The sequence below is a fragment of the Chrysochloris asiatica genome, unplaced genomic scaffold (assembly GCF_000296735.1).
Source record: "Chrysochloris asiatica unplaced genomic scaffold, ChrAsi1.0 scaffold00213, whole genome shotgun sequence".
In the NCBI taxonomy this organism is placed as follows: Eukaryota; Metazoa; Chordata; class Mammalia; order Afrosoricida; family Chrysochloridae; genus Chrysochloris; species Chrysochloris asiatica.
The window spans coordinates 4,351,404-4,372,439 of record NW_006408731.1 but is presented as its reverse complement, the minus strand read 5'-3'; the positions used below and the strand labels follow the sequence as shown (position 1 = coordinate 4,372,439).

General features: G+C 39.9%; 1 protein-coding gene across 1 annotated transcript in view; it reads left to right on the top strand.

Moving 5' to 3' along the window:
- LRRC16A (leucine rich repeat containing 16A) overlaps positions 1–21,036 on the top strand; it is a 441,803-nt gene that overhangs the window by 244,443 nt on the left and 176,324 nt on the right. The window contains exons 8-10 of the mRNA XM_006872823.1: positions 944–1,019; positions 6,340–6,428; positions 8,050–8,144. Of these exons, the coding sequence (XP_006872885.1) occupies positions 944–1,019; positions 6,340–6,428; positions 8,050–8,144 (260 nt within the window). The remainder of the gene's footprint in view (positions 1–943; positions 1,020–6,339; positions 6,429–8,049; positions 8,145–21,036) is intronic.

Here is a 21,036-nt window from a genome sequence, read left to right as displayed (position 1 = left end):
CTCATTTACACATAAAAGCAGAGTTTTCAATGGACATTTTAAACAAGTGGGGTGGAGAGCCTGAAGCATTTCTTTGGAGCACCAGGTCACCAGGTCTGTCTCCTGCAGTTCCACTGGGAGGCTCTTAACACCAACCTTTAGATTGTTAAGTGCCTTCGAATCCGTTCCAACCCACAGTGACCCTGTATAGGGTTTCCGAGAAACATCTGGTGAGCTTGAACTGCCGACCTTGTGGTTGAAATTGACTTTGCAGTTCAGTGCATTAATCCACAGTGCCACACCAGGACTCCGGTTTGTGCCAGTCAGGGACCCTTCTGTCAGATTGTTGTTAAGTGACGTTGATTCTGACCCATAGCAACCCTGCAACTGTGCTCTGCAACACGTAAAATGTTGCCATGTTGGAATCAACTAGACGACAACTGGTCTAATATGTAATTTAGTATGACATCTCTTCGAGAATGAAGATTGCCCAAGCACACATCACTGTCCTCCTCTTTCCCTTCAGAAATAGGAGTCAGAGTCCCGGGAGGACTTCAACTTTTAGGAAACGTGCTTACATTGCAATGAGGCTTTTCCTTCTAGTTGTAGATTCTGATCACTGGTGACCCTGTAACCACCCTGTAGGATTTCCAAGGCTTGTCATTCTTTACAGGAGCAGATGGCCATGTCTTTTCTCTGCAGAGTGGCTATTGGATTCGAACCTCTGCCCTTCTGGTTAGCAGCTGAGATCGTAACCATTATACCAATGGGGTTCCTGAAGTTCTGTCCTATTGAATGTTATTGTTATTCTGTAGTCATTGTCATTCATACTGGATGTTGTGTTTATAAATAATAGAGATTAGCATATCATGAATTAAAAATAATGTGCTGCTATAGCGCTTGCAGGAGAAACATTGGTTTTTTGTTTGGTTTTTCATGACATTTGTTACTTTTTTTTTCCTAGGGACCTAATACCTATCATTGCTGCTCTGGAGTACAATCAGTGGTTCACAAAGCTGTCCTCCAAGGATCTAAAACTGGTAAGGAATTCAGGATGCAGCAAGTATTACTTGATTTGGCTAAGTTTCAAAAGCTTGATAATTGTCAATAAAAAAAAAAAAAAAAGGTCTTCTACCATTACTGGTTAGCTGCACACAGTTTATTTCTTGTGGAGACATTTCTTGTATAAATGATTTGCATATGATTTTGAGAAATGTTTGTAATACGAAATGCTTCAGAGAAGTTACCTCCTTGTGTGTTCAACTGCTTTGGGCAATTTTAGAAGATGAATAGGAAGATACATTCAGTATAGCCTTCAGTACACATTCATTCAGCTGGCAAAAACAATTAAAGATACATTTGTACTTCTGCAAATAGCCGAGTTTATGTTCCTTTCTTGCATTCCATCTCCACAAGTTGTTTGTTTGTTTTCTTAATAGTTTAGGGAAATGTTAACACGTAGAGTTTGTCTGGCAGAGTTGGTCTGGTTGCTTAGTGATAGCATTCATTTTCTAGGTAAGTTTTTTTTTTTTTAAACAGGTTATGTGTAAGAAAAAGGAATCTCATTTCAGTCTGTTTTGTTTTCATAAAGGATGATGACGCTAAACATTTGGTGTGCTTTATAAGTGGAAATACGATGCTGTGTTGGATATTTTGCAAGTTTAGAGCAGCCATGTGGGCAGATACTTGTCCATGAGTTTCAGTTTAGAACAGGAACTAATTTAGGTGTTGTTTTATAGAGACTCTGACATTTAAGGCTCCGGCTTTCAGAGGCCAGAGAGTCTGAGGTTATTTAAGAGTCACAGTGCAAAATCGGGAATTAGATTGAGGCATGGGTTTGTAGGACGTGAAGGATTGAGATCAGCTGCTACGCTGCTGGTTCTCTGAATTTACCTAGGGTGGGCAGATTAAGGCAGCAACAGTTTGTACATGGACTCATCTTATTTTGGGGCCTGTTAAGAGCCAGTATGTCATAGTGAAGAGAATATGTCTTCGTTCTCCAGCGCTGCTATACCTGAAATACCACAAATTGATGACTTTAACAAACAGACATTCATGTTGTCACAATTTAGGAGGCTACAAGTCTGATTTCAGAGTGTCAGCTCTGGGGAAAAGTTCTTACCACCTTTCAGCATCTGTAGGCCCAGAATTCCTTGGTGTGATCTCCGTGGGTCTTGGCATCAGCCTTTTATTGGATCTAGGAGCCTCACAGTGCAGGAAGCCAGCTCTAAAACATGAACTGTTCTCCCAGTTCTTCTTTTTTTGGTGCTGGTGCTGGTGACGGTGGTTATGTGCTGTGGAGTCAGTTCTGACTCATAGCAACCCTGTACAGGGTTTCCAAGTCTATAATACAAATTTTTACGGGAACAGAAGGCCTCATCTTTCTCCTGCATATGTCCCTCTTTTGTGTTTTGAAAGATAAAACATGTTGCAGGCCATATTCCAGGGAAACGCCCCTTACGTTGGATCAGAACTCTGACAGGATAAAGGTGTTGTATCCTACCCTTCAGCCTCTTACTGGTTGATCAGATCAGACCACATCACAGTGATCATCAAATAACTGCCACATAACTGCCAAACCACTGAGAGGCATGACTCAGCCAAGTTGACACATTTGGAGAGAACACAGTTTATCCATGACACTTAAGTCAATTTTCCTGTTAATGTAATCATTTACTTAAATTGGTGATTTTCAAAATAGGACCCAAGAAAATGTGCCCGTGCTATCGTGTCATTATCTCCTTCCAGCTGCCTGAGACGGTTAGGGAAGAAAATACGATGAACCTATTCCCTTGGCAGCACAGGCCATGAATGTACACATATGCTTTCTTGAGTCTAGACGAGAAGGATGGGGAGTGATAGGATTCGAGGACTGCACTTGTTGTTGTTGTTAAGTACCATCGAGTTGATTCTGACCCATAGTGACCCTGTATAGGGTTTCTGAGAAGCAGCTGGTGAGCTTGAACCGCCAACCTTGAAGTTCAAACAGCTTTGCAGTCTGGCGCATTAACCCACAGCACTACTCTAGGACACTGCTCTTTTATTGTGTAAGATTTTCAAATAAAAATACATATGTGCATATTTTTAATATTTGGTATTTTAAAATAGGAAAACATAAAAAGGTCTTTGACATGTTACACAAAGAATTGTAGACTTTGTGTTTTTTCAGTCAAAATGAAAAGATGATACTTTCTCCTTTGCTAGACGCCGTAATAGGACTAGCTCGGAACATTTTCAAGCATTGATTCTATCTGAACTGAAAGATAATGCCAAAAGTACGCCTCCTTGGGTGTTTCTTAAAACAAGAAGTATTTGACTAAAATATGGATTCCTCCCACATATATATGAGCCCTCTGGGTTGTTAAGATTGCTCTTAACCTAATGAAAATCTCCTGTGTTCCGGTATCACAAGAAAAACAGGAATTACATGCTTTTTGCTAAGCTTAGGAAGCTAATGTTTTTCCTCCAGTGGTCACTCTTACTAATTTAAATACTAGCTGTTACGTTTTTCCTTTAAGATAATGTCAGGTATGTGATTAGGATCAAGTTTCTGCCCAACATTCTTGATTGGTTAAAGTAGCAGAATTAGGATCTTGTACAACTCGCTTCAGTTTTGTAGCTTAGACATCTTAGTAAGCAGTGGTATGCCTTTTCTCAACCCTCCAAAGTGCTGGTATGAATCAGATGGTTAGACAAGGTGTATATGGTACCATTTAATTCTAAAATGTTATGTTTCTTTTATCTTGACTAGTTCACTTAGTTCTTAAAATGATCATCCTTTAATTGTTTTTGTGCACTGCTGAGTTTAAGCTCATTAAGAGCCATGTGTTCAGCTTCTGTATCTTCCTAAATCAGTCAGCATAGTGCTAAGCTGGCTTGACTAGGATGTCAGGACTAACCTTAAATTAGTTTTTGAATAAAGCAAAATATAAACAATTATGAAGCCACTAAGAAATAATAATGTTCGAGGAAAAGAAAGTGTACATAATAACTTTTCATTTTTCATCATCCCCTCAAGACTTTAGTTTACTTGGATGAGTGAGATTCAGAAAGTTCATGGAAAAATGTAATCATAAGATACTGGAAGAGTTCTGGTGTGGTGCTATGGGCTAATGCATCAAACTGCAAAGTCGTTTGAACTGCAAGGTCGGCGGTTCAAACTCACCAGCTGCTCCTTGGAAACCCTACACAGGGTCGCTATGTGTCAGAATTGACTCGACGGAACTTAACAACAACAAGATACTGGAATTTTATCACAAATATTCTGAAAGCCTCTTGTATTTGTCAATTGTTACAGTGTTAATAAGCATTTTTATTTTGTTTTGTTTTAATTTAACATTATATCCCAAGCATATAAAATTTCTCCAGAGTTAATATAGCTACATAATTTTTCTTGAGTATTTACCAGTGCAAGAAACCATCATTTATTTAACTCTTTCTGTCACTAGGCTATTTGATTGCTGCTTATTTGATTTATTTTCAAAAAAAGCTAGTGGGAATATCAAAAGAGTAGTTCACATTTGTCAAAATGCTTATTCAGAGTTCTGGTGTAGTGCTGTAAGATAAGCACTGGACTGCTAACAGCAAGGTCGGTGGTTCAAACAAACCAGGAGCTCCTCAGAAACCACCCTATACAAGGTCTCTATAAATCAGAAGTGACTCGACTCCATTTAACAAGTGCTTACTCAGCCTCTTAATTAAATTGCATGATGTCTTTCAAATTTCATTTTCTCAGCTGTAAAAGGGACTATAATACTTAAACTAATGTTTTATATAAGGAACCCTGGTGACACAGTGGCTTACATAATGGGTTGCTAACCTGGTAGCGTAGTGATTACGAATGGGGCTGTGAACCGCAAGGTCAGCAGTTCGAAACTACTAGCCGTTCCGTGGGAGAAAGATGAGGCATTCTGCTCCCATAAAGATTTACAGCCTCAGAAAGCCTGTGCAGGGTTGCTATGAGTCGGAACCGACTCCACGGCACTTAACAACAGCAACAAACCACAAGTTCAGCACTTTGAACCCACCAGTCATTTTGCAGGAGAAAAGCCAAGGCTTTCTGCTACAGTAATGATTTACAGCCGCAGAAACTTCACATATGGTTTCTAGGAGTCAGAATTGACTCAGTGACAATAGATTTTGTTTTAGTTTAGTGTTTTACATTGGGGAAGGTTAAAAAGGGAATATGCTTAAAGGACTTAGCTCAGTGTCTGCCACATAGCAAGAGTTTAGTAAAGATGACTTCATAATCAGTATCCTTAGCATCATCACTACGTCTTAGTCTTCACTGTTTTAGACATCATTTCCTATGGGAAGTCCATTAGGGGTTTTCCTATACTGATAGGCTGGCTGCCTCTCTCTGTGTGCATTGTTGTTAACTGCTATCCACTAGACTCCAACTCACAGTGACCTCTTGTACTACAGAATGACAAGGTTCCCAGTCCTACATCATCCTTACAATGGCCACCATGTTTAAGTCCATCTTTCTGGTTGTTGTGCCAGTTCACTTCACTGCAGATGTCCCATGTCCTCGCTGGCCCCTCTGCTTCATGATAATTCTCTTCCAGTCATTGATTCCTCCAGATGTGTTAAAATCAAGTGAGATACACAATGTGTGGCTATTGTGGTTAGCTGCCATTGAATAAGTTCAGACTCATAATCACATTACGTACAACAGAGCAAAACACTGCCGAATCCTATGCCATCCTCTCAATTTTTGTTATAGTTGAGCATGTTGTTGTCACTTTGTCAGTCCATCTCTTTTAAGAGTCTTCCTCCACTTTACCAAGCATGATGTCCTTCTTCAGGGACTGGTCCTTCCTGCCATCAACATACAAGAGACCAAGTCTCATCATCCTTGATTACAAGCACGATCTGGCTGTACATCTTCAAAAACAGATTTATTTCTTGTTTTAACAGTCCATGGTATAGTCAGTATTCTTTGTCAAACATCATAATTCAAACACATCAGTTCTTCTCCTGTCTTCCTCTAGTTCATTATCCAGCTTTCGCATACATATAAGGTAATTGAAAATGCTATGGCTTGGGTCAGGCACACCCTAGTCTTCAGAGTGATATCTTTGCTCTTTAACAGCAAAGTGCCCCTTTTAAATTTTTATCACAATTCTTAACTGCTTTGCCCTGTTCTTGGGGTCAGAGACTTTGTCCTTTATGTCAGTGTATTCTCAAGACTTTTTATATTGAAGGTACATACTCAGTCAAGGTCTGTTGAATGCATGAATGCCTGAGTGACTGTTTTCTTTGATTGGAGCTTGGCAGCTACATAGATTTATGACAATGAAGTGAGTTTATTATTTTCTTTAGCCTTATGGAATGGTCACAAAATGTTTTCTCTTACAGTCCACTGATGTCTGTGAACAGATTTTGAGGGTGGTGAGTAGATCCAGTCGACTGGAGGAATTGGTGTTGGAAAATGCTGGGCTTAGAACGTGAGTATATATTTTTTGAATATACATAGTGCGCGAGAGAGATACAGATACATAGCTTTAAAAGCTTTGGATATTTGCTCTTCAATTCATACATAGTTAAAAAAATACAGTTAGGCTACTCCACATAGACTGTAGTGTTTTTCCCTTCTGATCAGAAAGATTCCTTTTGAGACCTTTATTATTAGGAAGTCACAAATTTGATGACAACTTTTGCAGTTGTGTCATTTGGTCTTTTTGAGGGTGCATGGTGTACAGGGTCTCTGAGTCAGAACCGACTTGATGGTCACTGCATTGTTGTTGTTGTTGTAATCATGTTTGTCTTACATGAAAGACACCTGTTTATAAACTGAGTGGAAACATATCTTTGGAGTCCTGGTGTGGCGCTCTAGGATGAGCACTGGACTGCAACTTTCTTTGAACCTCAAGATCTGTGGTTCAAACCTACCAGCCTCTCCTAGGAAACCCTACACAGTGTCACTATGAGTCGGAACCAACTCAAAGGCACTTAGAAGCAGCAATACCAACAACAACATGGCGTAGTTAGGAGTGGATGCTGGAGCTAGAGGACTCAGGATGTTGGGCACATTTTTAAGCCCTCTGTGTCTTACTTAGTCTTTTGGTCTTTAACATGGAAATAATCATAGTGCATATCTTACGGAATTATGATTGCCAGTACAAATGCATCCAAATATATAAAATGCTTAGAAAAATGTTTCCCCAGAGTAGGTGCTTTGTGTTAGCTATTATTCTTATTATCCTCCTTAATGATGGTTGTTATTAAGTGCCATCAAATTGATTCTGACACATATTGACCCTGAATAGAGTTCCCAAGGAGCAGCTGGTGGATTTGGACTGCTGACCTTTTGGTTAGCAGTACAATGCTTATCTTGCTGCGCCACACCAGAACTCCAGCGATAGTTGTAGTAGTAACATCTATCATGATTTTGCTAGGGATTTGAACCAGTTCGAACCAAGGCCTTTACTGTTAATAAGTGAGAAGGTTTGATAGTTTTCTAATTATTTGTTGTTGTTGTTAAGTGCCATCGAGTTGGTTCTAACTCATAGCAATCCTGTATAGGGTTTCCGAGGAGCAGCTGATGAATAGCAGTGTGTTTTTTAAAGTTAAGCATAGCTAAAATAGTCATTTTAATTTTTGTTAAAATACAGTGCTTGCAATTATAGTCTTTAAACTCAGTAATTAGAGTAATCGGCTTTGCATTCATGATTTTTTTCAGGAAATAAGAGAGCTAAGATACAGTGAACAGCCTAGTCTAATTTTCATGAAAAGTAGGTTCAATTCAGGACTTGGTTTTCTTCTTTTCTTTAACTTTGGAGTGTCCAAGTACCATTATTTAACAGCATCCAGCCACTTTGGAAAAATGGTTAGGCCATTTCTTAAAAAGGGCTCTCATTCTGTGTTTTCTCACCCTTTTGAATAGAAATTGGGCCCATTTGGCTTCCCAGATGGTCTTGTGAGGAACTATACTTGTGTAGTACAGATTGGATGCTAACAAATGATGTATAGATGAACATTGCAAAGAAACTTTCTCTATCTCACCCTTTTATTTCAGCAGTTCTACATTTTCTGTTACTCAATCTTGCTGTTTTATTTTCTTGGCAGAGATTTTGCACAAAAGCTGGCTAGCGCTCTAGCGCATAATCCCAACTCAGGACTCCACACGATTAACCTTGCTGGCAATCCACTGGAGGATAGAGGTACTGTAGCATTCACGTTAGCATTGATGACACAATTGTAAGAGGATTACCAAACCCACTGCCATTGGGTCCATTCAGACTTATAGCAACTTTATAGCATGGAGTAGAACTACCCGATAGGGCTCCCAAAGCTGTAATCTTCATGGAAGCAGACTTCTGTCTTCTCTCAGTGATGGACTGGTGGGCTGAACCACACTGACCTTTCAGTTAGCTGCTGAGTGCTTTAACCACTACAACACCCAGACTTTTTGTAAGAGCATTATTGTTGTTGTTGTTACATGCCATCAAGTCGGTACCAACTCATATTGACCCTATGCACAACAAAACGAAACACTGCCCTGTCCTGGGCCAACTTCACAATTGTTGCCATGCTTGAGCTCATTGATGCTGCCACTTTGCCAACCCATCTCGCTGGGGGTCTTCCTCTTTTTCTCTGATTCTCCACCCTACCAAACATGATATCCTTCTCCAGTGACTGATTCCTCCTGACAATATGTCCAATGTATGAGAGACGAAGTCTGCCCATCCTGGCCTCCAAGGAGTACTATGGCTGCACTTCTTCCAACAGAGATCTGCTTGTTCTTTTGGCAGCCCATGGTACTTTAAATATTCTTCTCCAACACCATAACTCAAATTCCTCAATTCTTCTATGGTCTTCCTTATTCAGTATCCAGTTTTCGCATGTATATGAGGTTATTGAAAATACCGTGGCTTGGGTCAGGCGCACCTTTTAGTTCTCAAGCTGACATCTTTGCTCCTCTTCAACCCTTAAAAAGGCCTTACGCAGCAGATTTGCTTATGCAATATGTTGTTTGATTTCTTGACTGCTGCTTCCATGAGTGTTGATGGTTCATCCAAGAAGAATGAAGTTCTTAACGACTTCAATCTTTTCTGCATTCATAAGAATGTTGTTTATTGGTCCAGTGGTGAGGATTTTTGTTCTCTTTATATTGAGATGTAATCCATAGTGAAGGCTGTGGTCTTTGATCTTCATCAGTAAGTATTTTAAGTCCTCTTCACTTTCAGCAAGTAAGGTTGTATCATCTGCATATCGCAGGTTGCTAATGAGTCTTCCTCCAATCCTGATGCCATGTTTTCCTTCCTATAACCCAGCTTCTCAGATTATTTGCACAACATATGGGATGAACAAGTATGGTGAAAGAATACAACGCTGTCACACACCTTTCTTAATTTTAAACCTTTCAGTGTTCCCACGTTCTGTTCGAACAAGTGTTTCTCGGTCCATATACAGATTCCTCATGAGCACAATTAAGTGTTCCAGAATCCTCATACCTGGCAGTGTTGTCCGTAGCGTATCATAATCCACACAATTGAAATCCTTTGCATAGTCAGTAAAGCGCTGGTAAACATCTTTCTGGTGTTCTCTGCTTTCAGCCAAGATCTCACCGGACATCAGCAATGGTATTCCTCAGTCCACGTCCTCTTCTGAATCCAGCTTGAGCCTCTGGAATTTGTCTGTCAATGTATCCTTACAGCCGTTTCTGTATTACGTTTAGTAAAACTTTACTCCCATGGGCTATCAAAGAGATTGTCTGATGATTTTCACTTTCTGTTGGGTCACCTCTCTTTGGAATGGGCACAGATATGGATCTCTTCCAATCAGTTGGCTAGATAGTTGTCTTCCAAATTTCTTGGCAGAGATGAATTGTTGCCTCCTGTGCCGCCTCACTTTCTTGAAAGATTTCAATTTTTATTCCATCAACTCCTGGTGCCTTGGTCTTTGCCAATTCCTTCCCTGCACCTTGTACTTGCTCCTTCAGTATCATTGGCTCTTGATTACATGCTACCTCTTGAAACAATTGAACATCAACCATTTCCTTTGGGTACAGTGACTGTGTATTCTTTCCATCTTCTTATGATGCTTTCTTCATCTTTTTTTCAGTAATGTTTGGCCACAGAATCCTTTAATAATGAAAAGTCAAGTCTTGAATTTTTTCTTCAGTGTCCTCAGCTTGAGAAATACTGAGTGTTTTCTTCCTGTTTGGTTTTCTGATTCCAGATCTTTGCACATTTCGCTGTAATATTTGACTTTGACTTTTCAAGCTGACCTTTGAAATTTTGTGTTCAGCTCTTGTACCTCCTCATTTCTTCTATTTGCTTTAGCTTCTCTATGCTGGAGAGCCAGTTTCATTGTCTCTTCTGACATCCATTTTGACCCTTTCCTTCTTTCTTCTCCTCTCAATGACTTTTTGCTTTATTCACATATGATGTTCTTGATGTCATCCCACAACTCTTCTGGTCTTCGGTGTTCAGTGTTTAATGTATCAAATCTGTTCTTCAGGTGATCTCTAAATTCAGGTGGGATATATTCAAGGTCATATTTTGGCTCTTGTGGACTTGTTTTCATTTTCTTCAGTTTCAGTTTAAATTTGCATATGAGCAATTGATGGTCTGTTTCACAGTCTGGCCCTGGCCTTGTTTTGGCTGATGATATGGAGCTTTTCTACTGTCTCTTTACACAGCATAGTCAATTTGATGTCTGTGTATGTGCTCCATCTCGTGTGGTCTATGTGTATAGTCATTGGTTTTGCAGAACTCTTACCATGCAGTCTCCAGCATCATTTCTGTCACCAAGGCCAAAATTTCCAACTATTGATGCTTTCTCTTTGCATTCCAGTCACCAGTAATGTTTGATTGCATGTTTGATCAATTTCAGAATGAAGAAGTTGGTAGAAATCTTCCATTTCATCCTCTCTGGCTTTAGTGGTTTGTGCATACATTTGAATAATAGTTGTATTTACTGGTCTTCCCTATAGGTGCATGGATATTACCCTATCACAGACAGCACTGCACCTCATGACTGATCTTGATATGTTCTTTTTGACAGTGAATGAAACACCATTCCTCTTCAATTTGTCATTCCCAGAATTGTAAACTATGCGGTTGCCAGATTCAAAATGGCCAATACCAGTCCATTTCAGCTCACTAATGTCTAAGATATCAATTTTTATGTGTTCCATTTCATTTTTGACTGTTTCCAATTTTCCTAGAATTAATACTTGGTATGTTTCATGTCAGGAGGGAACAGTCACTGGAGAAGGATGTCATGCTGGGTAAGATGGAAGGTCAGAGAAAAAGAGGAAGATCCCCAATGAGATGGATTGGCCAGGTGGCATCATTGATGGCATCAAGTGTGGCAGCGGTAGTGAGGTTGGCCCAGGATCAGATATTGTTTCATTCTGCTGTGCATGGGGTCACTATGAGTCGATTCCGACTCGATGGCACCTAACAACAACAACAATGTTTCATGTTACAATTATTAGTGGATGTTTGCAGCTATTTCTCTCCATGTTGAGTTGTGCCCCATCAGCAAATAAAGGTCCAGAGGGCTTTGCTCCCATGGGCTTTATTCCATTCACATCATCATGGTCAACTCTACTTTGAGGAGGTGGCTCTTCCTCAGTCAAATTTTGAGTGCTTTCCAGCATGATGGGCTCATTTCTGGCACTATATCTGACAGTGTTTCTCTGCTATTCATAAGGTTTTCAGTGACTAAATATTTGGAAGTAGTTAGTCTCACCTTCTTCCTACTCTTTGTCTGGAAGCTCATTTGAAATCTGTCTACCGTGGGTTGTTGTTAAGTGCCATCGAGTCGGTTCCAACCCATACTGACCCTGTAGAGGGTTTTCTGCTGATACTTAAAATACCTGTGGCATAGCTTCCAGAATCACAGCAACTCACAAGCCACCACAGTACAACAAACTGACAGCTGAGTGGTGTGGTGTAAGAGCAGTAGGGAATTTTAATTTATCCGTGTCTCAATAGTAATAAATCAAGCTAAGTTGTAATCATGTTATAAATGCTATTGGTGCTCTTAACTGGCTTCTAGTTCTTTCCTCCCTTTCATGAAAAATATTCATGCTAAAACTGTCCTCTCTGGCTAAGGTATTTTTGAAGTGGTTTGAAAAACCTAAAAGAGGAGGATTATTTATTTCTTTGTTGCGTATTGCCACAAACTTGGCAGCTAAAATAGCACAGTATTATCTCAGTTTCCTCATGCTGGTGTTCTGGATTTGCTTAGCTGGGTTCTCTGCTCAGGATCTCATCAGATTTGGAATCAAGTTGTCAATCGGGACCATGAGCTCATCTGTGGCTTGGCTTCCTCCTTGAGGTTATTGGTTGTTGGCAGATTTTTATTTCTTTGAAACTGAACAACAATGGTCCCATTTTCTTGTTTGTTATTAGCTGGGGATCATTCCAATGCTTACAGGCTGAACTCTGGTCCTTGCCCAGTGGCCTCTTACTCTCAAGAATGGCAGTTTGCTTCATCTTTGAGGCCAGTAGTAATGCATATCACTTCACCTTTTTAAAAAGGACTCACCTGATGAGTCAGACATAACCCTGGAAATTGTCCCTTTTCATTTATTCAAAGTCAGCATAGCCTATCGTCTTTACTGGTTCAAATTCAAGGGTATTATATAGCGCGTGTGCACCAGCAGGGCTACCACAGAATTCTGTCTTTTAATTTGAAGTAAGATTTGCATTTGATAAGAGGTTGAAAAGACTGGATTTTATGATGAGACAGAAGAAAGTTTCATTAAAAGTGTTTGCACGGCTAGAGGAAAGATTTAGTAGGTTTAGAAAGTGAAAGTTGAGAATTTGAATTCTCATCACTACAGCATTGATGGATGGAACTTTGGAAGTAGCTTTCTCGCTCTAGAGGGAGGGAATATGTTGTTTTCATTGTTGAAATGTTTCCAGCTTTGTTGAATAAGGGCCTTTCATCTTCCAATGTTACTCATTTGATGAAGATTAATTATTAAACTGAACTGAAGTTACTGATATATAGACAGTTTTGCTTTTGGTTTTTGTGGTGAAAAAAGGATACCCTCATGGTATTTTAGCAAAATGCTCAAAGGTAACTTTCCTGCATTTAGAGAACTGAAAGTAAAGGATGGGTTGTCACTGGATTAGAAAACTAGCTCACGTGAATAACATCCTCACAGGAAAAACTCAAGCTCATAGTCATGGTTGTCTATCACTGGAATTAAGGAGCTCCAGCGATGCAAAGCCTTAAGCAATGGGCTGCTAATCTCAAGATTGTGACTTCAGTCATACCACTGGTCTGTGGACAAAAGATGAGGCTGTCTGCTCAGATAGTTTTATAGCCTCAGAAATCCTAAAGCGTGGTTCTACTTTGCGCCGTAGAGTCGCTATCAGTTGAAATTGACTTGGTGGCAGTGGGCTTGGTTTTGTGGTTTGTTTGTTTTATCCCAGGAATTGGAGGCCCTGGTGGTGTCAACTTTTGCTCTGACAAACACCTGGGGTCGCTATGAGTTGGAATTGACTCACTGGCAACTGAATTATCCTTGGAATTGGAAATTTTCTGGGTTATCATAATTTCATTTGCAAAAACAAATGCTCTCTCTGTTAGTGAAACGCTATAAATAGGTGAATGTGAACAAAGGGTTAGCTGGGTAGATCACTTTTTTATACACAGGAGGACTGTATTAGTTTAGATCAGAGGGTCAGCAAAAAAGAAGATAGATTGTCCTAGTGGTTGCGCTTGTGGGCTCAAACATAGCCAGGATTCTGAGGATGGTGCAGGTCAAAGATAGATTGTCCTAGTGGTTGCGCTTGTGGGCTCAAACATAGCCAGGATTCTGAGGATGGTGCAGGTCTGGGCAGCGTTTGTTCTGTTATAACGACGTCACTGTGAGTCAGAACTGACTCGATGAAATCTAACATCAACCCATATGGAAGGAGATCACCAGGTCTGTCTTCTGTGGAGCCACTGAATGGGTTTGAACTGCCAATATTTAGTTTGGTACTCTAGCATAACTTGTTTGGGCCACCCAGAGACTGTTTTTCTTAGGCGTTAATGTGGTTGTTACGTCAATCCCGACCCATGGCGACCCTGTATTGGGTTTCAAAGGAGCAGCTGGTGAGCTTGAACCACCCACCTTGCAGTTCAAGCAACTTTGCAGTCTGACGCATTGCCCACAGTGCCACACCAGGACTCCTTAGGCATTGTTGTCGTTGTTAGGTAACATCAAGTCAGTACTGACTCATAGTGACCCTATGCACAACAGAACGATACACTGCCCCGATGCAAATTGAAACCACACTGAAATACCATTTCAGACCTAGAAGAATGGCTGTAATCAAACTCAGCTTTGGCAAGGATGCTGAAAACCTGGCACCCTAGGACATAGCTAGGGGGAATTAAAATTATTAAATAAAAATTAAAATGATCCACATATATTGAAAATGGTTAGACAGCTTCTTGTTACATACACACTTGCCATTTTGGTGTTGACTGCTGTTGAATCGGCCCTCAATTTATGGCGACCCCATGTGTTGCTGAGGAGACCTTGTCTGTAGGGTTTTCTTGGCTGAAACAGCTCTTCAGGCCTTTCTAGTGCAGAGCTGATGGATGCATTCGAACCATCAGCTTTGGTATCAACTGCCAATCGCAAATTGCTTGTACCATTCAGACACCTTTAAATGTGCCATATTGTTGTTGTTAACTACCATCGAGTTCTGACCCATATCGACCCTGTATAGGGTTTCCGAGGAGAGGGTTCGAAGTAGTCTGGTCCTTTACCCTATGGTGCCACTGAGAATTGCCATACTCCCCAGAGGTTCCACTCCTATAAATCACCCAAAAGGAATGAAACGTATGTCCACACAAGCCTTGCATGGCAGTGCTTATAGCTGCATTATTTAAATTATCCAAAAAGTAGGAAAAGCCTACATGTCCATCAATGGATGAATACACATAATATGGTATATACATACAATGGAAAACTTTTCAGCAATACAAATGATGTAGTACCGATACATGCCCTAACATGGATAAACCTCAAAAACATTATTTTAAGTTAAAGCAGCTATCTTCTTGTAGTTTGGGAATCTGGGAGGGAAAAACGGTTCTTCTTCTTGCTCATGTGTACGTCATGTGCTCTGTGGGGTGATCACACTGGACAACCTGCCACCTCAGGTGTCATTTCTTCTCTCAGGCCTTCGCCTCTGAGTTCTATAATGCTTATGCTTCCATTTCTGTGACAGCGCCTCGCCTCATTTGGCCTGCATTATCATTAAGCGCAGATATAGCTCCTGCCCTCCCTCCCTCTCCAGATTACTGCTTCTCATTACAATTCTCCCTCCTCCTCGTCCTTTCAGAGACACACAACATCTTGCATAAGGCCTTGTGTATAATCAATGAATATATATTTTTAATTGCACATGCTGTAACTTAATTTCTTCGCAAGTATAGTTTGTTGTTGTTGTTTTTCAATTGCACTTGAAAACCATGAAGAAATCTATGGAGATTTATTGTTCTTTTTTAATATAGAGTCTGAACGTGTGTTCAAAGATGGCATTTAGCTACCTTTTATTCTCCACATGCCTACCTGTGAGACCAGCTGTTGTGTGTCCTTTCATCTACCACCAGCCCATTCTTCAGGATTTTAATCATTTAATTCTTAGCCTCCTGTGAGCATGCTGCTCTCCAGTGTGGTTCCTGTTCACATACCACTCAAGTTTTGACACTCGTATTTTCTCAGTCCTAGACTTTCTTTTTCTCTGCCCCTTCTAGATTCTTCATTGCTGTATTTGGCACTATGGACACTTGTCAACTCTAATACTTCCCCAGTTTTCTTTGTTTTCGTGTCCTAGTCTCCTGAACACAAATGCCTAATCGGTTCTTTGTGTTCAGGCTGCATCTGAGGATGCGTGTTTGCTTTTCTGCACTTGAGTGAAAACAACACAAAACCTAATTGAGTGTAAAGTAGTTATGGAACCTTTGGGGGAAATTCTAGTGATTTTTGTTTCTCAATCTTTCAATGACAATGCTGTATGGTTTGAAAGCCATAAGAAAAAGCCATGAGAGTTTGTAATGAAATTGTATAGTATATGAACTCAACTAGTGAAAGAAACTCAAAGAAATGAAAACAAATTGGGTCTTTGCAGCTAAGTAGCCCACACTTCTGTGGAGTTTGAACTCCAGTTGGAACTGGAGTGTGCACCCAAACCATCCACTTAGGAACTTATTTGGGAACTCTGAGTGAAAGATTGGGCTGTTGCTCTGTGATACAAATGTTAATACAATAGGTTCCTGTCATTTAGAGCTCAGTTCCTTGTCATACTGATATACTACAGGTAGCACATTCAGCCTTCTGATGGTTGAAGGACTCCCCTGTAAAGGAAGTTACAGTGTGATTTGGTCTACAAGAGGTAGTGTGAGGAGGAATGCTTGAACTGCTGGATGCCATGCTCTCTCACTGAAAGAGCCACGTAAGACAGTGATTAGAAGACGCACTTGAGCAAGCTGGTCATATCCAGCTCCAGGGTCTGGCCTGGTCACCAGTCTTGGTCCTCTTCTAACACACTCTTTTTAGATTGTGGGTCCAGACCATTAGAAGGCCAGGAAATCAATTGATTAGTATATGACAAACATTTTGAAAAACTAGAAATGGAATTAGCCCCACTGCTGTCGAGTCAAATCTGACTTGTCTTTCTTCCACAGAGTGGCCAGCTGGTGGGTTCAAACCATTGACCTTTTGGTTCGCAGTCCAACACTCGGGGTATGCTCAGGGCTCTTAGGAATGCAGTAGATTAGGAAATATCAGAGTGCTTTATTTGGTCTTAGCTTTCTAATACGTATTTGCTTGCTTATGTGGATTTTGTATTATGTCTAATATATTTATGTGGGTCACATGAAAAAGGCTTGAAAATCCCTCACTTCCTGGGCCTCATTAACTCAGTTCTGTGGTTGGTACTCTGGACTGATTGAGTATCTAATCCAAAGTGGTATTTGGTTGGATCTGGCTCTTTTCTTCTGTTAGAAACTCCACTCCCATTCTTTCTAAGTATCCTTCCTAGTGACCCTTGTTTATGGTATCAGCTTCATCAGGAAGATCTGGTGGTCTTATGTCCTTCTCTTACATTATCCCAAATTTTATTACAGCTTTTCTTCTTGTTTTAGAAGAGAATTTAGCATTCTGTCTTAGATGTTTTTCTTTTGTAAATATTCACCTTAAGTATTGTAATGATTTTTCATGACTATTTGGTGATTTGATTTTCTAAGGAGGACAGGAGGAATAGATTCTAAAATACCAACAACTACCCTACTGCCATGGAGTCAATTCTAACTCATAACAACCCTATGTAGGGTTTGTGAGACTGTAAATTTCTTTACAGTAGCAGACAGCCTCATCTTCCTTCCTTGGAGTATCTCGTGGGTTTTGAATTGCCAATCTTGCAGCTAGTAGTTCTGTACTTATCCTATAGTACCACCAGGGTTAACTAGATTCTTAAATAGCCTTATTTTTTGGTTCTCTAAATCTTGCATAATTTTTGGTGTTTATATACCAGCAAGTTCTGAAGTAAAATATATGCTGTATTTTGGGTCCAACACTTTTATGCTAAATTCCCTTGGATACGTTACCTAACTTCTCTATGCTTAAGGTTTCTCATCTTTAAAACAAATATTAATAGCACAGACTACATAAAGGTGTTCTAAGGATTAAATGAGATAATGCATATAAAAAGATAGTAATAGTCTGTCATATACTGTATACACTCAATGACTGTGAGCTTTTGTTCCCTCATTTGACTCATTGATTGTGAAGTCAGTACATGGTGCTATTTCTGTTTTATGGATGAGGACTGAGCTGAAGATTGCAGAATGGTATCTGATACCAACTGTTCAGAGTCCTTTCTAGAATTTCCCAAATAATCAATGAATCACTCTCTTATACTGAGGCGTGGTTTGTGATGTTCAGATTTTATTACCTAGATTTCCTTTGGAAGTGGAAGGAGCTAATTTCATACCTGTTCTTTGAGAGTCTATCAGTAAATTTCTATGAATAGAAGATGCCAGGTTTCTGTGTCATAGACGTAAAACAGAAAGTACTTCTCTTTAGAGTCATGATTTCAGACACCTTTAGTTGACATTCTTATGGTTGCACATGGTAAAGCATTAGCGAAAATAACTATAGAGATTTAGATTTTAGGACATTTGTGTATCAGATGCACTGATCCCATTTTTTTCCCCAGTATCCTTTTATTCCTATATTTCTGACTCGACTCTTTTTCCCAGACTAGTTTTGTGAAGGTTTTTAAAAAAGTTTTTATTGTGAATTGAGTGATAGTTTACATGGGAGAACATCAGCTTTACATTCATTCTAACATATTTTGTTTCATTGCATTGATCACAATCCCCTCCGTGCGTCATCATTCAGCAGCATTTGCTTCTATTCCTTCTGTTTTTTTAAATTTTGTTTTTCTAGACATATCCCAAAGCACTCAAGAATATATAACCATTCAAACAATCAAGGGGTACACTCCACAAGCCTGCCCCCTGGCTGTCAGCACACAGCCCCTCTCCCTCCCTGAGTCCAGAGTCCCCAGCTCCATCTCTCCATGTCATCCTCTCTGTCTCCATCTCTGGCATCGTTGCTTCTCTGGATAGGGTCCCGCACTCCGCTCTACTCCCTTGATGGTCCCAGGGACCTCCGCTCCTGGACTGCAAAATCAACCATTACCCTCCTTTTGTTACAAAACGTCTCCCTTTACATCTGTAACACTCACAATCTGTCCTGATAGCAATTATTCACTATTGAACCACAAGAGTCTTATCTCCTTTCACCAGCACTGTCCAGACAGGTTGGAAACCACTTAGTGGAGATTCTACCTTCTCCCGTACCCTCTGAAACTAAACTCCCTCTTGTAAGCCACTGACTTTGTGCCTTTGTAACATTCCTCCCCCCCCCACCCCCAATTTTGGATAGCCAATGTCTAAGTTGCCCATCCCTGTCAATCCTGTGTACTGAGGAGGGGGGTGGGAATGATCCCCCCAGTAAAAATTTGTTCCCACTTTTGAGCTACTACATCCATAAATATAGGTCAAGTTCATCAAATTGTAGTGGATTACTCTTTTTTTCCCCTCTTCTTTCTTCTTCTAGTTGAATTCTGATCATCCAGCCATTGAAGCCAGGTCAAATGGGTACTATCTGCAAGTATGGGTGTTCTTGTGCATCTCCCCTCACTTCATATCAGCCCAGCCTAGTTTTTTTTTTAAATAGTTCATTGTATTTTATTTGAGTATTCCCTTATGTCTCTTAATGTTTCTGAACTCTCCATGGAAGTTATGGGAGTTGATGGACATCTAAAGATTTTAACCCATCAGTGTTAATTTGACATTTACAATGTTCAAATGTATATATATGCTTTCTAACAGCTAAGAAAGAGGTCTTTTATGTTTCCCATATCCTGCTAATAGAACTCTGCAGACATAGTGATGGTAAATTTTTTTATTTTGATGATTCAAATTAACAGGGGTGTACATTAAAACTTGTTGCCTACTATGTGAATCATACTGATGGTAGAGTATTCAAGAGTTAGAATTTCTGATGGTGTGATCTTAGATTTTTAAGTGCATACATGATTAATGGGTGAAATCAGCAGTGACAAATTTAATTTGCTGTGTTTATAAGTTAGCAGCATCTGAAGGCAGATTACAATACAAAACATAATTACTTCTTTTTTATTACACAAAAATATTTAGAAGCAGAGAGAACTCTAATAGTTTGTTTGAAAGGAGCAATTAAAAGACTATTGTTTCTTCTGAATTTGACACTTACTGAAATAAAATTAGAAGAAGAGTAAGCCATCTATTAAAGTCTCCAAATGAAAGCTTGCGTGATAAGCTTTATTTTCATTCACAGCTATGAAGACTATATTTTATAATATTTGGGTGGAGGGGCTGGGGGCAGAGGGGATTGAACAGTAGATTTTGAGCCATAGTTGAAGTTTTCTGTGTTTGCGTTGTGATGAAATCTCCCATTGACTAAGTAGCTTCAGAAGGTGGTGGTGGTGGTGGTGGTTATGTGCCGTGGGGTAGGTTCCAACTCATGGTGAACCTGCGTAGGGTTTCCGAGGCTGTATATCTTTACAGAAGAACAAAGCCTCATCTTTCTCCCATGGAACCACTGATAGTTTTGAACTGATGACCTTCAGATAAGCAGCCCAATTCATTACCACTACGCTATCAGAGCTCCTAGCTTCAGAAAGTACCACACCCTTAGTGTCAAGCTGACTGGCTAATGGAAACTGACGCCATGTGCGTCAGAATAGAATTGTGTCAGAATAAAGTTCATTGGCTGAATTTTTAGAAACAGATCACCAGGCCTTTCACTTGAGGTGTCTCAGGGTGGATTCAAACTTCCAACCTTTCGTTTAGTAGCCAAGTGTGTTTACCTTTTCCATCACCCAGTCTAGGACTTCTTAGCAATTACAGAGCAGGTTGGTTGTGTTGGAGAGTTTGGCTGTCATCCACTCTTAATTTATTCATGTTGTCAAAGGTGCTGGGTCGTTTGCCTTAATTTATTTGTTCTCATTTCTAAACTTTGTCCAAGTGGAGGTTTCTTTGCAAAACTGCCAGTTAGATTTTAAAGATTAAATAGCCAATGTCTAACTTTCTCTTACCCAGGACATTATGAAGAGGCTTTAAAAATTTCATGGAAAAACTCCATTAGTTTATCATTTCATTTTCCGTGAACTCTTTGAAGCTTTCTCATGTATCATGTTCCTTCTGTTTCCACAGTGGCTATATTTTAAAAATCATTTCTTTTTTTGTTATTGATATCTGTCTTTTTTTTTAGTTTCTTAGTGTGTAATTCTCCTACCCGTAGATACACTTTTCACCTTCCAGATCATAGGCAACTTCCATGTAAAAGTCCAAATTACCTCAGAGAGAGAGTCTCTGATCAAACACTCAACTTTGTAGGTGCTTTAACCACTAAACTACAGGGTTCTTTTCATGAAGCGTATGCCATCACGTCTTTGTGAGGAATGTTGTTTATGTGCCTTTAATTTCTACTGTAACAGCTAACATTTATTGAACATTTACTGCCCATTAGGCAGT